The following is an 18,211-nucleotide window of genomic DNA, read 5'->3' on the forward strand; positions in this document are numbered from 1 at the left end:
GCAGCGAGTGGTTAATTGAGACATCAGGACTCAATGTAATGGCTGTATCCAGACTGTATCACATCCGGATGTGATTGGGAGTCCCATAGGGTGGCGCACAATTGACCCAGTCGTTCGGGTTTGGCCGGGGTAGGCCATCAATGTAAATAAGAATTTGTTCTTAACTTACTTGCCTAGTTAAATAAAGGTTCAATATAAAAATAAAGAAATGGGGATCAAGTAAAGGAATTTTCTCTTTGAGCTGCAGTGCATCGTAGCAGACACAGTGATGCTCAATCTGTCTGTCCAGACTGATATCCCAGATGTTTAATTACAGATACATTTTTACTTGTGTGTCTTTGTTCTGTGTATTGTGTCTTATGTACTCCCAGCAGCATAATTCATTTCCCTGTGTGGACGATAAAGTATTTACCATTTTCTGTCTCAGGTTCGGCATGGACTGCCAGACGGTGGAGTCGTCAGGCGACACGGTGGTGCCTGCATACAGCGACGCACGTCACCACTGCGTCTTCCAGTCGGACCTGCTGCTGTTCAGCTGTGCCGGCGCCCACCCCTCCCTCAAACGCGTCTGCCCCTGCCGGGACTACATGAAGGGCCAGGTGGCGCTGTGCAAAGGCTGCCTATAGCCCCTGTCTGTCTGGGTGTGTGGAGAGGATCGAACTGGAGTGGATTGGACCCCGTACCCTTCCAGAGCGCTGCAGGGCAATGGGGGGTTGGGGACCTCTAGCTCTGACCACTCAGACGGCTTGACTCCTCCCCCTAGCTCCACACCTGCAGCCTAACTCCTCCCACAGCCAGTCCTCTGGAGGGAGGAAGAGCTGCCTGGGAACTAGACAACCATGAGACATTTGTATTATTTGTGTCTGTTTTTAATCACCTGAACTTTGACCTTTTTAAGGCATTTTGTCAGCTTGTCAGACAGACACAGAATCAGCAGAAAACTGGAAATTCAAATGGTGGACAGAGAGAGGCCAGTGGGCTATATACATATTCTGGGAACTAGGAATGTCAATGAAACAGTTTCCAGTAAGGCACGGGGCAGGAGGGTACAGAAAAGAGACATTGAGCATCAGCCTGAATTACTTGAATCAATGAGAGTCGCTGTATATTTGAGGCAGAGCGCATGGCAACAGAGCTCCCTACTGCCCCTAGGCTGTGTGGCAGTGGGTGGTACTCTCTCTCTCCAAGCTTGTAGTCGCGGGACCAACGAGCTGGTGTGTCGCCACACTCGGCATGCTTTCCTTTCTGCCCCTGTCCCCTTTGAACTCTTAGCTATGTCGGTTTGCACTGGAAACCCATAAGGGGCCGTCCCAGGCAATAAGGCTCAATGTCCACACTAGCATACTACTTGGGATGAAACAATGCACAGGGCATGTATTCTAAATGGTATACTCCAATGGAAAGTTGCCCATAGATCCTGATCTATGGTCAGTTTTTATTTTCCCTTATTTATGGTTAAGGTCACGATTGGGGGGAGTGGAAGCTAATCCTAGATCTGTACCTAAGGGAAACTTCACCAAAAAGAATGCTAGTGTGAAGAAGAAGCCGAGCCAGTTTTACACTGTAACTGTACCACTCCCCATAGTCGCGTCTAGACGGGAGTGGTCAGATGTAGATATGTTGATGTTCCAAATCACAAATCACTTTTAATCCTGAGGAATTGTCCCTCGTGGTCATTCCCAACGACAGCTCACATACACACAGTACACCATAGCTCCTCTGTAGCCCTGCATGGTAGATTGACCCTCATGTTCCCAATGTGCAGACTAGACACATTCACTGCCACAGACGCCTGACTGACCAGTTGGGATGTGCTGGGGCGAAGAGGTGTGAGCAAAATAATTGCCAGTAGCCAATGAAAATCATAATTTTTAATTAATCAATTTCAATCAAATGTTTCAAGAAATTATTATCAGCTCAGTCACATGCAATAGCTACTTGATGGGAGTCTGTGTGACATAGATTATATGTTGTGGTGCTGTAGTGGGAATGGTCACCCAGGCAGATCAAACATCAGCTCAATCACCGGTATCACACATGCCCATTGCCTTGACCACAATAGATTTATCTGAAAAATATTCTAAATTATTTAAGATATATTGATCAAGAATATTTGTATTCTAGATAAGTATTTATGTATACACTAGACTGAAAGATCACATACAGTACATCCATAGAAATAACTTTAAGTTATAGCTCTTGACAGAGCAACACACACACCTGCAACTTTAGTTGACTTGTTTCCTTAATTTGGAGATCGTTTGGGATCCTAATTTGCCTGCCAAGTTTTTATTCTTTAAGCGACAATAAAAGTTTGAATTAGTAGTCCTTGTTGAGAATGGAAATAATGCACTACTTTAACAAAATATATTACTAATACTGTATATTCTTCATATGGGTTTTAATTTGTTTTATTTATTTTGTATACAGATGTTTGCTGAATTGTTTCTTTTTATTTATAGAAAAGTTCTTTTTACAGAGGCTAATTGTATTTATCGAAAAATAATATAACGTGTACATTCAAGTGGATGGATGAGACGGGAGTTGTTTGTCCAATCTGACTCCACCCTCCAGCAACAGTGATGAGAGAGAATGAGGAATTAAAGATAATATCCAAATGCTTTGGAAACTTGGCAGCAAAAAAAAACTTAAACTAGTCAAAAGTAGTACACTATATAGGGAATAGGGTGTCATTTCAGACACACCTTGAGACCGTCCACAAAGACACTGATGAAATGTGTTGGACTGGACAGTAGTGACAGATGTCGCTCTCCTCATCACTGTGCTTTCGGGGTGATGATGACATTGGGACAAAAGCAGCGCACACTTTTGATTTTTTTATTGTAAATGCCAGCAAGAACCTCGATGTTTTTATGTTCAGATCTTAATGCAAACCATTTGCACATGTGTAAATATAGATACGTTGTCTTTTAGATGGTCACTTTTACATTTTATGACTTGCTATTTTTCCCGTTCTGTCCAGATCAGTTTTTATTACGTTTGTGTATACGATCTGCAGCCAAGCTACCGTTATAAAAAGTACATGACGTGCCTTTTGGTTATTACTAGACTCCGCTTATCGTACCTGCCCAATAGATCTACCGGACCTAGTGCCAGAGAAAATTGTTAGTTGAGTTCATAGTTTGCTAGAAGGATAATGTTTATTATAACATTAACTGTAAAGGTAAACAGTAATTGTATGTGTTGGACTTTGATGGTTAAAACAAATGTCTTAATGATGTTGTGGACATGTTTACCGAAGGCTTGTAGTGGGGTAAAATACAGCATATGAAAGCATCTGTGGCAATGGCCTTGTTATACTTGTATTAGAGTCAGACTTAGAGTATGTTGTCAACTATTTCTTTCCTTTCATTGGTTATGAAGGATCTTGAGAACCAATATAAATAGCCACTATAATTGTCTATTTGAAATTGGTTTGTCCTAAAATTATAGCTGAAAGGAAGATGTGTTATGGACATGAGAAGAGTTCCTTCAAGTCTCTAACCCAACATCGAAATGTCTCCGTTGTCAAATCTGCATTTGCCTTCGTACATATTCATTGACTTTTTCCCCCCAATCTCAACCTTGTTTTAAGCTATCATGGAAAAGCTAAAGCAACGATTGTTCTGGGACTAAATTACGACTGTACAAAAAAAAAAGCATTTTGTTTTCAGTTTGACGAATAAGTGGGATATAACTATTTTTCAATAAACCTTTTTCTGTGACAAATGGGTCTGTCATGTGTGTTCTATAGAAATGTACATTGTTTAACACTACAAGGATTAGTTACATTTGCACAAAACTACACACCTCGTCTGTGTTAGCAAACAGGAGTAGTCTGCCTTTCTGCTGTTTTAGTGACAGTTGATTGTGTAAAGCCTAAGCAAATCTTAACTGCTGCTATCAAAAACGGACCACTGAACCACATTGTGCAGAGTTTACAATCGTTTGAGGGTTAGATACAATCCGTAGCGCTGAAGTTCCACATTGTAGCCTGTGACATTTAAGGCAATCGTTGCTTTAGCTTTAGCCGTGTTAGCGGAGACGGCATTCACGGTAAACGCTGCTGCATGTCGGCCCAATGGGAAATTACCTTTACACTTCAAGTATACTATATAGCTGAACTTCGTCGATTAGCAATGAATCCAACCCTAAATTGTGTAGGAGCTCAAATTAACTATTTTGCAGTACCTTAAAAACCTATTCCTAGGTCGTGTTCATGCAAGTCATGCAAAGAAAAACATGTTTTCTCCAATTGGAAACGGTTGTTTCTTATTGGCCAATAAATGAGAACATACAGCATAGGCACCACAAACACTGATTCATTTATGTGAATGTATTACCAACTATCCTAGACAATCAAACAGCGTTCACAAGAGCAGTTCCCTGCAAGTAAACTTAGTTTCCAGAATTGTGTTGTCTGTTCAGTTATACAATATTAATATATGCATTTTGTAGAGCAGATATGATTTTCCATCTTGTAAAATTACACATCAACTCTATTCATTACATTTCTATCTGCAATGTTCTGAGCAGTTTACTTAACCATTGACCTGGGGGCACATTCTGTAAGGCTTTGTTTCTGTGCAGTGAAAATGTGGCTTGGAAAGGATGACATTTCCATCTACTATTAAATTATATCCTTTGATACCTCACTGTCTTTGATTGGTGTCTGAGACCAGCGAGCCAAGTAGCCCAAAGGCTAAGCAAATGGTGATATTGAATCATTTCACAGTCCAAATGCATTGTATGCAGCCAGACACCCCACAGCCCCCACGAGAGGGGGCCCACGAGCGCTGAGGGACCATGTGCCTGACATCGGACTATTTTTTTATGTAACCCTCCTAAAAGTCATTCAGAAACATTTTTAATTTCCATATGTACTAGGAAGCTAAGTGTTTGTTTCTTGGGCTTCAGTAATGTAACTGAAATAGTGCCTCCCCACTGGGCACACACTGGTTGAATCAACATGGTTTCCACGTCATTTCAATGAAATTACATCAAATTAACATTAAATTGATGTGTGCCCAGTGGGTCAGAACTTAAAAAATATATATATAATAACAACCTTACTGGGGTCCAGAGAAACTGCGTATCCCCCATGGATCAGTTTGTACCTAAAACATTCTATTCAGGCTGAAGTTATCCATTTCCTCCTTAAATATAATTAATGGTGAGAAAGTGGGGAAAATATGCATACTTTCTTTATGAAACACCATTTTCCATAATCATGCTATTGCAAAAGGATGTTGCTCAACTGAAACTGGATACTTTGTTTTTTGAATTTCTTTATTAAACGTAATTATATTTGTTCATTTTAAGTTACAAAATCAAACTACAAAACAAAATCAAACTGCCAACATGGCAATCTATTTTCCATATTCTATAAAACAAGAGTATAAACATCTCCCAATACAAAGGCAGTTGTCTAAAGTAACTGTTTAAATTGCATTATCAAATCGGCTAGCCTGAGTGGCTAATTCTACTTCATGATGTTGCTCCCTGCATTCAGCCAGGGGTAAACAGACTGCTGCAACCTGATTGGCTGAAAACGATACGCAACATTGGGGACTACCATACCTAGGCATTTTTGTTGCCTTCTCACCATTAAATATAGTTGAGGAATACATCAATACATTTCTGCGATTCGAATAGAATAGAGCCCTTAAGCACCCTCCTTGTTGTAGTATGTCAACATTTATATTCATGTAATTCATATAACAACAATTTATGTGGATTATTTTCATTTTGCAAACCACATATACACACACAAACAAAAGTATGTGGACACCCTTTCAAAATTAGAGTATTCGGCTATTTCAGCCATACAGATTACTGACAGGTGTATAAAGTCGAGCACACAGCCATGCAATCTCCATAGACAAATATTGGCAGTAGAATGGCCTTACTGAAGAGCTCAGTAGCTTTCAACTTGGCACCGTCATAGGATGACACCTTTCCAACAAGTCAGTTCGTCAAACTTCTGCCCTACTGGAGCTGCCCCGGTCAACTGTAAAGGTTGTTATTGTGAAGTGGAAACGTATAGGAGAAACAAGTGGTAGGCCACACAAGCTCACAGAACGGGACCGCCGAGTGTTGTCCTCGATTGCAACACTCACTCCAGAGTTCCAAACTGCCTTTGGAAGCAACATCAGCACAATAACTGTTTGTCGGGAGCTTCATGATATGGGCTTCCATGGCAGAACAGCCACACACAAGCCTACGATCACCATGTGCAATGCCAAGCGTCGGCTGCAGTGGTGTAAAGCTTGCTGCTATTGGACTCTGGAGCAGTGGAAACGCGTTTTCTGGAGTGATGAATGACGCATTACCATCTGGCAGTCCTACAGACTAATCTGGATTCGGCGGATGCCAGGTAAACGCTACCTGCCCCAATGCATAGTGTCAACTTTAAATTTTGGTGGAGGAGGAATAATGGTCTGGGGCTTTTTCATGGTTCGGGCTAGGCCCCTTAGTTCCAGTGAAGGGAAATGTTCAGCATACAATGACATTCTAGATGATTCTGTGCTTCCAACTTTGGCAACAGTTTGGGGAAGGCCCTTTCCTGTTTCATTATGACAATACCCCCGTGCACAAAGTGAGGGCCATACAGAAATATTTTGACGAGAATAACTTGACGGGCCTGCAGAGAGCCCTGACCTCAACCGTATCGAACACCTTTGGGATGAATTGGAACGCCAACTGCAAGCCAGGCATAATCGGCCAACATCAATGCCCGACCTCACTAATTCTCTTCTGGCTGAATATAAACAAGATCCCGCAGCAATGTCCCAACATCTAGTAGAAAGGCTTCCCAGAAGAGTGGGGGCTGAAGGGACTCCATCTTAATGCCCATGATTTTGGAATGAGCTGTTCGACGAGCAGGTGTCCACATACTTTTGGTCATGTAGTGTGTATCCTACATCTACAATTACATCCAGCGTGGCAGATTGTGAAAGCTTAAAACGTAATTATAATGGTATATTTACTTGCTAGGAAGACCACATTTGCCCCCTCAGATTTTGTTAAGGAATTAAAGAAGAGGGATTGGCCTAAAAAGGGATGACTTGTGTTCTAGCCAACAGATTTGGCTGTAGTGCTCAGAAAGGCTTGTTTTAATTCCAGATTACTAATCTCTGACCAGAGTCTTTGGCTCCAGTCATGTTTGTTGATGGTCTGCCACAAGCTTTTATTCAACACCCCTTAAGCAATAAAGCAAACACTGATTCCATACATGAGCTGGCGACAGGGACATTTGTGCTTTCATATCACTAATCAATATCACTAATTTCATATCACTAATCAAATGATACAGGTTTTGTCCCAAATAGCACCCTATAGTGTATTACTTATAACCAGGGTCCATAGTGACTATGTAGGGAATAGGGTGCCATTTGGGACACAGACCATAGATGAGTCTGTCATGTTGCTATTGCACATACTGTACTGCTGTACTATTGTCCTCCATACTACAGCCTGTCTACAATGGGCATCTCAGAAATCTATTTTCCCTGCTGATTTTTGGGGGGATAGAAAACATGTCCTACTGCTACTAATAGTAGCAACTATTACCCTAAGTGATACATTACCAACTACTATTTTTATTTTATCTTTATTTAACTAGGCAAGTCTGTTAAAGAACAAATTCTTATTTACAGTGACTGCCTAGGAACAGTGGGTTAACTGCCTTGTTCAGGGGCAGAACAACATTTTTACCTTGGGGATTCGATCTAGCAAACTTTCGGTTACTGGCCCAACGCTCTAACCACTCTAGGCTACCTGCCACCCCTACTACATCATGACTACATAAAAGCAACACATCTACTTTGAACAGTGGTGTCAAACAGAAATAGGTGTATGTGCCAAATGCCACCCTAATTGATGCACTTTTTATGGGCCATGGTCAAAATTATTGCAATAATGGGAATAGGGTGGTCAAAAGTAGTGCCCTATAAAGGGAATAGGGTGCCATTTGGGACACACACACAGTGTTACTGATCAAAAGAAAGCGCCTATTAGAAACCATTGAAATCCCATAAGGACTGAGATCCTATAATGCGTATCTGAATTAGCCATGTTGTCCAAGGGGAGATAGAGATATGAACGAACACCAGACTAATCAGTGGAGACGGTGCAGTGCCTTTGTAGAGGCAGTGACAATTTCCTGACGACTCAGCAGCGCACGTTCTGTCCTTCCACCTTCCCCTGCTTCGGTAGAGGAGGAGCTATAGAGGGAAACCTCAGTCTTCTTTGACTTTGTAATGACTCATATGGACAGATCAGGTTCGGAGTCAGAGAGACCGGAGGAACGCTGCAAAATGGACCACTTGGGTCTAACTAAAACACCAGTGGGCTGGCACCTTGAGGTCTAAACCAATCAATAGGTTTGTCATGGTGACTGGAGAGATCTACCAGGAAGAATGGAGCTGAGCTGGATAGTGACTGGGCGTAGATATACATACCCTAGAACAGACACTGGACGTACTTCTACCGTGTATATAACCTAGAACCCATCCCCCTCACTGCCCTTCCGTGGTCTTGTCACTCAAAGCGCTCGTAGTTCCTTGTCTGTTGCACTCGAGGGACCATATCAACCAGCAGCCTGGGACAGGAAAGAGATTCATATTAATGAAAATCGCTGACATTCACAGGTACACACACACGAGAGCTGCAACTCCATTTCATTGCCAATATGAAATTATTGAAAACCGTTCTTTGTAGTGAAATTCTGAAATTAATCTAGTTCAGAATGTGTTGAGTAACTGAATCCATCACGTCAGATAATTTTAGTACATTTGTATAACCACTGCAGCTGCTTTTGTTGATCAATTTGTTGATGCACTCTGTGGTGTCATCTTTGTATTTATTTCTCCCGAGTCTCCAATGGCGCCATCGGTGACCACTTTTTATTTGAAGAACTCCTCTTGGACACGGAGACCAAATTTGGCTGTTTTAAAGCTATTTTCCTGCAATTCTACAGATTTTGTCAAAGGACACAAAAATGTAGGTTTTAAAGCTAATTCCAAGCAATTCTGCAACTTTTGCCATGGCTTATGCCATCTGAGTGACTCAAACATAACAAAATCAATGATGCCCCATGCTATGATATTTGGGAATTTTAGAGGATTCTCCCTCACTGTCTGGCTTTTATTTTGGTGGTTGTTATTTCAAAGATTATCATATTTAAAAATACACTCAGTATACCAAACATTAAAACACCTATTGGGTTGCATCCCCCTCATTTTGCTCTTAGAACAGCGTCAATTCGTCAGGGCATGGACTCTACAAGCTGCCGAAAGCATTCCACAGGGATGCAGGCCCATGTTGACTCAAATGCTTCCCACAGTTGTGTCAAGTTGGCTGGTTGTCCTTTGGGTGGTGGAGCATTCTTGAGACACGGGAAACTGTTGAGCCTGAAAAACCCAGCAGCGTTGCAGTTCTTGACACAAAATGCTGCGTCTAACCCGGCTTCTTCCCTTCTACTCGGATTGAAATAGATTTAACACTTGACATCAATAACAGATCATAGGTCAGTCATGGAAAGAGCAGGTGTTCTTAATGTTTGGTAAACAGTGTATATATATATATATATATCCTTCCAGTTCTCTGCTGCCAATGACTGGAACAAACTACAAAGATCTGAAACTGGAAATACTCGTCTCCCTCACCAGCTGTCAGAGCTGCTCACAGATCACTGCACCTGTGCATAGCCCATCTATTAATAGCCCAAACAATTACCTCATCCCCTACTGTATTTATTTATTTTGCTCCCTTGCACCCCAGTATTTCAACTTTGCACATTCACCTACTGCAAATCTACAATTCCATTGTTTTAATTGCTATATCGTATTTACTTCGCCAGCGTGGCCTTTTTATTGCCTTTACCTCCCTTATCTCACTTCATATCGTATATAGACTTATTTTTGTACTGTATGTTTGTTTTACTCCATGTGTAACTCTGTGTTGTTGTGTCGAACTGGTTTGCTTTATCTTGGCCAGGTCGCCGTTGCAAATGAGAACTTGTTCTCAACTTGCCTACCTGGTTAAACAAAGGTAAAATAAATCAATTAAATAAAAATTCCCTGGAAAGAGGCCTATACAGTCTGCTATTTGAATATGGAACTGCCTCACAGAACACGATATTGCAGAAATCACTGACACTGGTCTTCAGGCCTTCAAAATGCCGAGCACATGCCTCTAACTTCACCAAACCAATGATTACGTCAATTGGGATGTTGTCTGATATTCCTTTTGTTCACAATTAGCCATCTTTTTTTGCTTAAAGAAATTGGGTGCAAGGCGGTTCAATACTGATGACGATTCTTAAGCCATTATCTTCCAATACTGATATGAAAGCTGATACATCATGCCATCCTGACACCAAAAACAGTTTCTCAAGAATCCTTTATAATGGTTCTTCTAGTTCACCAGTAGTGCTGTGAGGGGACATTTGAATTCCTCTTCCTCCAATGATCGCACATTAGCGTGAAGCTTATGCAATGTTCTATATTTCCATAGTTTCTCTTTTAGTTTTCTACAGCGCATTAGTTTCCTCTTGTTCAATGTAAATATGCTCAAATGTGTTTTCATGCATATGTCCAATGTAAATACTTGTCCTCGCTGTCAACATGGAAATATTTGTATGAACATAAGATTCAACAAACTGAACAAATTCCACAGACATGTGACTAACAGAAATGGAATAATGTGTCCCTGAGCAAAGGGGTGGGGGGTCAAAATCAAAAGTAACAGTATCTGGTGTGGCCACCACCTGCATTGCTGTGAGATGTTACCCCACTCTTCCACCAAGGCACCTGCAAGTTCCTGGACATTTCTGGGAGGAATGGCCCTAGCCCTCACCCTCTGATCCAACAGGTCCCAGATGTGCTCAATGGGATTGAGATCCAGGCTCTTCGCTGGCCATGGCAGAACACTGACAGTCATGTCTTGCAGGAAATCACGCACAGAACGAGCAGTATGGCTGGAGGCATTGTCATACTGGAGGGTCATGTCAGGATGAGCCTGCAGGAAGGGTACCACATGAGGGAGGAGGATGTCTTCCCTGTAACGCACAGAGTTGAGATTGCCTGCAATGACAACAAGCTCAGTGCGATGCTGTAACACCGCCCCAGACCATGACAGACCCTCGATCCCGCTCCAGAGTACAGGCCTCGTTGTAACCCTTACAGCAGGCCTACAAGCCCTCAGTCCAGCCTATTGTGGACAGTTTGAGCGCTGACGAAGGGATTGCGCATTCCTGGTGTAACTCGGGAAGTTGTTGCCATCCTGTACCTGTCCTGCAGGTGTGATGTTTGGATGTACCGATCCTGTGCAGATGTTGTTACACGTGGTCTGACTCTGCGAGGACGATCAGCTGTCTGTCCTGTCTCCCTGTAGTGCTGTCTTAGGCATCTCACAGTATGGACATTGCAATTTATTGCCCCGGCCACATCTGCAGTCCTCCTTGCAGCATGCCTAAGACACATTCACACAGATGATCAGGGACCCTGGGCACCTTTCTTTTGGTGTTTTTCAGAGTCAGTAGAAAGGCCCCTTTAGTGTCCTAAGTTTTCATAAATGTGACATTAATTGCCTACCGTCTGTAAGCTGTTAAGACACTAACGACCCTTCCACAGGTGCATGTTCATTAATTGTTTATGGTTCATTAAACAAGCATGGGAAACAGTGTTTAAACCCTTTACAATGAAGATCTGTGAAGTTTGGGATTTTTACAAATTATCTTTGAAAGACAGGGTCCTGAAAAAAAGGGACGTTTCTTTTTTTGCCTAGTTTAGTTAATGCCTAAGAGATACCTGAAATCCCAGGTTCTGGTAGCGTGTCCAGCATTTGAGCACCTGGAACATTGAGAGAAGATATCACTAGGAGAGCTCCTCTGTCTCGTCAGAAATGCAGTTCCAGTTTACTGAGATGAGTTACTTGGCCTTTGCCATAGTCAACATTTCTCTAGCTGTTCTCAACATATTGGCAAACTTATTTTTGTCCTTCTGCATGCTCCATCCACCGTGAGGCAGAGAGAGACTGAAACAGCATGTGAAGATACTAGTGGGATCTATGGTGTGATTCACCAGTCTACAGTACCTGGTTTCTGGTATTGTAATTGAAGTCTAGAGCTCATCTTTACCTTTTATTTGGTAGTGAGGTACATTGTATCCGGCAGCATGTCAAACTATTTGGATTGTTTCTTCGACAGCCAGATCATCCCTGCCCAGAGAGCTCTATTCACCTGGGTGAAGACGAACATCAAAAACATCATCTACTGGGCAATATTTAATCAACAGGGTGTTGTTCTGTTGGTTTGACTTCACTGTTGAACTTTCAACTAGTTTTATTTTTCCTCAAGCTTTATCAGGAAAGGCAAACAGCACTTATACTGTACATCAATAAATGGCCTTGTTTCTGGTCCTCCAAATGTCTTGTTTCAAAAATAATAAATACATTTTTTTTGTCTCTCCGATGGTTTGGTTGAGATGTGCTACCTGGGAAGACACATGAAGAGCGTGAAAGAGAGCGGCAGCACCTTCTCTCCCCGACTGCCCAGTCAGATGATGGTCACCACCACTGGATCCATGCAAGGAAAGCTCCATTTCTCTGCCGCGCTGCAGTTCTACATTCATTACTTCTGCGACAATTTTTCCCTCTACATACTTTGACATTCCTTTCTTTTCCTGACTGTCCAGAGAATAGTAAAAGTGAAGTAGGTAAAAATCTGTAAAATACCCTTCCATTTTTCGAAGCGTGTTATTGACACTAGACAATTTGTTTTTATTTAGGAGCAGTTGATTTACTGTGTGAGGGAAACAATTAACTTTTTTACAGTTAACACCAAAAGTGGCTCCACTAATGTTTACAAGCGTATTGACCGTTTGTCTGAATGTTGCTTTCAGCCCCACCTGGAAAACAATCTAAGTGAAACACTGGCCGTGTTCGTTTTGCATCATTTCATTGATGCAAAACGTGGTGAAATCTCCAGCCACTGGGGCACCGGGTAACGTAAAACGTGCACCTCCACTGGTATGTACAATGGAAGTTTCTACTCCAAGGGCCTTCTGAATGGTTACAATTTAAAATGACAACATTTCTGTTATTTAAATAAGTGTATTTCTCAGGGGACATAATGTACGTGTGTGTAAAAGTGATTGAATATTATGTTTCTTCTAAATACAGATCTAGGATTAGCTTCCCCTCCCTGACTCCTAACCATTGCCGGACAAAACTGACCCAAGATCAGTGGTTTAGAGGCAGCTTCCCCCTACACCTGGGGTACTCAACTCTTACCCTACGAGGTCCAGAGCCTGCTGGTTTTCTGTTCTGCCTGATAATTGCTCACACCTGGTGTCCCAGGTCTAAATCAGTCCCTGATAAGAGGGGAACAATGACAAAATGAAGTGGAACTGGCTTTGAGGTCCAGAGTTGATTTTGAGGGCCATACACAAAATGTACCCACTTACTTGACCCCGTAGGCCAGGATGATGAGGCCTATCAGGACCCCTATGGACCCGTCCAGGTACCACACTTTGGGATCGTGCTTGAACACCTTGGCACTGATTAGGATGGAGAAGCCCATGACCCCACCCACCAGGGAGTTGAAACCTGTAGATTGGACAAGACAGGCAGATTAGTCAACTGTATTATCCCACAGAGGGAAATAGAAATAGCTTGAACATTAACGAACACATGTACATACAGTGCCTTGCGAAAGTATTCGGCCCCCTTGAACTTTGCGACCTGTTGCCACATTTCAGGCTTCAAACATAAAGATATAAAACTGTATTTTTTTGTGAAGAATCAACAACAAGTGGGACACAATCATGAAGTGGAACGACATTTATTGGATATTTCAAACTTTTTTAACAAATCAAAAACTGAAAAATTGGGCGTGCAAACATTACATTACATCAAGACATCAGGACATTACATCAAAGTTGGATCAGCCTGTAGTGTGGTTTTCCACTTTAATTTTGAGTGTGACTCCAAATCCAGACCTCCATGGGATGATAAATTTGATTTCCATTGATAATTTGTGTGATTTTAATGTCAGCACATTCAACTATGTAAAGAAAAAAGTATTTAATAAGAATATTTCATTCATTCAGATCTGGGATGTGTTATTTTAGTGTTCCCTTTATTTTTTTGAGCAGTATATATATATATAATTCACTTAAGTCTAAAAATGTATGTAGCAATCACAGATTGCCCCTTTGATGGCTTGTTTCATGTCACATCGAGACAAATCTGGTAGGCAAATAACTCCTACTCTATTCTGCTAGCTGTCACTTTCACATACAATTTAACGTACCCCACACACACTTTAATGAGCAAGTGTCTCCATCCAAAGCTGACCTTTCAAACTGGTTTGACGCCAGCCTGTTTGCCACAAATCTCTTATTGAAACGAGAAGGGACATTAAGAGCTCAGCAGCTATGGAGTTGTCAATAAAGACTCATAATTAGTGAACAACTTTCTCAGGTGTAGAAGTAAATAGATGTGCGGCCCAGTACCTGAGGGTGGCCTTGCGGTTAAGGCCGACGCCCTCAGCGCATACTATATGCAATTCACCGGTCTGTGTAGGTAAAAACCCAGCACCTGCTGGCTCTATAAAAATATAGAAAGAGTGCATATTTGAAATTAAAGGTTTTAGTTCTGTTTGGGCTTCTTGCGGTCAATTGCAGTCTACAAATGATTTGTAATTATACTGAACAAAAATATAAAACGCAACATGTAAAGTGTTGGTCCAATGTTTCATTAGCTGAAATAAAAACACCCCAGAAATGTTCCATACACACAAAAAGCGTTTTAGCAGCATGAGTACTACAGTTCATGTGTTGATAGAACTTCGGTCGCCTTTTCCTCAAAATTGCTTTGTTAAAATCCCCAGCTACAATAAATGTCGTTTCCAGTTTGCACAAAGTCCAATGTAGTTCCTTGAAGGTTGTCTTTTATTGGCTTGAGGGGGATTATACACGGCTGTGACTATAACCAAAGAGAATTCTGAGGTAATACGGTCTGCATTTGATTGAGGTTTTCTAGGTCAGGTGAACAAAAGGACATGTGTTTCTGTACATTATCACACCATGAATAATTAATGATGAAACATACACACCAACTATTTTCTTCCTGGAGAGTTCTTTAGTCCTGTCTGCGTGATGTACTGGAGAACACAGCTGGTTGTATGGACGGGAACAGTATATCCAGAGCGAGCCATGATTCTGTGAAACATTATGTTACAGTCCCTGTTGTCTCTCTGAAAGGAGATCCTCATCCACCCTATTGTCCAGAGACAGAACATTAGCGAGTAATATACTCGGAAGCGGTGGATGGTGTGCATGCCTCCTGAGTAGGACTAGAAGTCCATTGAATAACTCTTCTCCGCCGGCGGCGTCCTGAAGCAGCCTCAGAGATCAGTTAAATTGCTCTGGATGGTACGAACAAAGGACAATTTGGGAAAGTCGTAACCTGGTTGTAATGCTGGTGAATACCGCCGCTCTGATATCCAAAGGTTATTTAATAACACAAAACAAACTGGGCTAATGTAAAATAAAACAAAACAAAACTGTGCAAAGTTGCTCAGGAGCTAGAAGCAGAGCCACCATGTCAGTCGGCACAATCTTCAGTATATGTTCCAGCCCCCTGACCATCTGCTCAAGAAAAGAAATTGGCCTGCAGCTGAATCTAATTGATGGTCACTGCCCTATATTAGTGTACTAAGTAGTTCCCAATATATTTCACAGATTTCATGATGGTGTCTAAACCTTTGTCTAAGCCTTCTAACCTTCCATCTTCGTGCACTATGGGAATAGGGCGCCATTTCAGACACAACCATAGCCTCCTATACACCAGACCCCTTTATATTTCTCTCAAAGATTCCCTACAGAGTTTTTCACCCTCGTGCTCCACCTTCCCCCAATTCTCTAACTGGCTTGAACTTAAGTGGCCTAGATCAGGCAGAAGTATGCGTTGCTTCCTCAGAGTTGGGTAGCTCCAGGGTGAGGTTTCCCCTAGTTAAGGATAATCTTCTCCTAACGATCCTAATTGGAGAAAAAAAACGGAGCAACTACACACCGAGTTCGGTACCTACCGTCTGTGATGAGGGCTCTGCTGGTGAGCACCCTACCCAGCATGATCTTGACCACGGCCAGAATGACACACATCACGCCACTGACGATGGACACACTGAAGAGGAAGTCATCCTGACAGAGAAGAGTAGATGAGAGGGGGATTGAGAGAGAGAAAGAGGTGACAAAGAGGGAAAGAGAGCGGGTAAGTGTTGCAGAGAGCCTCCGCAGTAGCATTAATATTGCACTTAAATGGCCTTAAAGTCATGAAAAGCTGCATTTCTGCAAGGTTAATAACCTCATTAGTCCCATTAAATCCCCAAGTGAAAAAAATGCAACACTCATTAATCTGCTTGCTCTGCCCTCATATTTAGCCTCACATTGAAGTGTTTTACCATTTCATTTTCAGTACAACCATAGTTTAATTTATGAGTTTTTGAAAAATGTCAACAAAATAAGGCCGCCAAACAAAAATCGGACAAAATGCATTTATAATAATGCTGTAAGTACAGGAATTGTCTGCTCAGTGGGGAATGAATATCTAACTAGCCAGTGACAACTGTGTGGAGTTCGACAGCAACTATGCGCTTATTACAGTATTAGACACTGTCTTGGGATTTCCAATGATCTTCTATGTAGAAGAACCCCTTACCTTCTAACGATTCGTGTGGCCTGTGAGTGCCAGAGCAAAACAGGTTACATGTGCATGTTCGTGAGAGTCTTTCATATAGGGGTCATAATAGTTTGTTAGACCAACTGTTTTCGGGTCCGCCCTTGTCTCACATACAACGCTCTAGCTCAGTCCCCGTTAAATCACACTTATGGTTGGTATCATGATGCAGAAGAAACAGACCAATCAAATGCAACAACCCAGCAGTCTGTAGCTCAAACACAATGCTTACAAGGGGTTAGAAGACCTAAATCCTGCCGGTGTGATGGTGGGACTCAAAGTATTTTAAAACAGGCAACAAATAAAAGCCAGAGATAGTTTACAATTAAGTAGAAGGACAGTGAAGCCTGCAAGCCCAGTAAACACAGTATATTCCTGAGTCATTGTTGAGCTCAGAAAGAAACAGGACGGGGAAGGTCATGACCCTCACGTTCTAAAATTCCTTTCCTAGTTTTATCAATACACCGATACAAAAAGGACCCGTGTTCTTTAGGACTATGCAGAATACTCGGAGCAGTCGGGCAGTTGGGCTGTGAAAGCAAACTGAAAGGCTGGCTTTAGGACCATGGGAGAGTTGAGGCAGCTGCTGTCAGTGTATTTTTTTTTGCACTCTTTTTATGGCAGAGAGCTAGCCAATGGCTAGCTAGCGCTAGCTATTAAATTGCCTCACTCTGGACCAGAATCAAATCAAAATAAAACCAGCGGCCAAGCGATTAAAGACTAATATTCAGATGTTTTTTTTCCCCCACAGCGAGTCTGTTTAGCCATGCATTGATTTACCAGTTTCCCTAGCTAATGCATTTAAACTTGTTCTCACACTGACAATTTAATATGCAGGAACTTAGCTTAAGATTAGAAATTGTTTGTCCTCCCCCACTTCTAAAACCATTGTGCCCCTGAGTGAATATATGTAGTTAGCTATAAGTATAGTATACAAGGGCTATAAAGTGAATTGTATACATGTGATAAACTTTTTAAAATGCCATTGTTTTCTATGAGGATGTTTAAATTCATGAATAGAATCATTTCACTTCCTGAATTTAGAATTGAATTGACCCCAATCGTACTATGCTGCGCAGTGCGCACCATTTCAAATCTCTTTTATGGGAAGTCTTCAAAAAGTCCTAGCCTGGTCCCAGATCCATTTGATCCATTTGATTGATTCTATGGCTGTAGAAGCTAGATATACAGCACAAAAGAGACCTGCTCCCCCAATGACTTCTGACACTCTTTTTAATATTGAAAATTCTTAGCACTGAGGTTGAACGAAGCACCGGCACATGGCATTTAAAAGCCATCTGAGGAGATGAGCTGGCTAAGCAGAGATCAGCGCCGTACAGAGGGTGAGTCACGCTCTCTAATACACACACACACAGAAACAAAATTCAACTTTTCAGTTCACATTCCATCCTTGCCTTACCATAACTTTCGTTGTGGCTGGCAACACAACATTGGTCCACAGTTCAAA

The 18,211-nt window shown here is 41.9% G+C and overlaps 2 protein-coding genes across 2 annotated transcripts in view; one reads left to right on the plus strand and one right to left on the minus strand.

Moving 5' to 3' along the window:
* Positions 1–3,729, plus strand: part of LOC112253925 (alpha-1,6-mannosylglycoprotein 6-beta-N-acetylglucosaminyltransferase A) — a 115,969-nt gene extending 112,240 nt beyond the window's left edge. The window contains exon 17 of the mRNA XM_024426034.2: positions 428–3,729. Within this exon, the coding sequence (XP_024281802.1) occupies positions 428–626 (199 nt within the window). The 3' untranslated portion in view covers positions 627–3,729. The remainder of the gene's footprint in view (positions 1–427) is intronic.
* A 2,506-nt stretch (positions 3,730–6,235) lies between these two features.
* Positions 6,236–18,211, minus strand: part of LOC112253924 (transmembrane protein 163-like) — a 39,792-nt gene continuing 27,816 nt past the window's right edge. The window contains exons 6-8 of the mRNA XM_024426033.2: positions 16,097–16,208; positions 13,470–13,611; positions 6,236–8,602 (exon numbers count right to left, since the gene is read on the minus strand). Coding sequence (XP_024281801.1) covers positions 8,542–8,602; positions 13,470–13,611; positions 16,097–16,208 — 315 coding nt within the window. The 3' untranslated portion in view covers positions 6,236–8,541. The remainder of the gene's footprint in view (positions 8,603–13,469; positions 13,612–16,096; positions 16,209–18,211) is intronic.

The sequence above is a fragment of the Oncorhynchus tshawytscha genome, linkage group LG14, assembly GCF_018296145.1.
Source record: "Oncorhynchus tshawytscha isolate Ot180627B linkage group LG14, Otsh_v2.0, whole genome shotgun sequence".
Classification (NCBI taxonomy): Eukaryota; Metazoa; Chordata; class Actinopteri; order Salmoniformes; family Salmonidae; genus Oncorhynchus; species Oncorhynchus tshawytscha.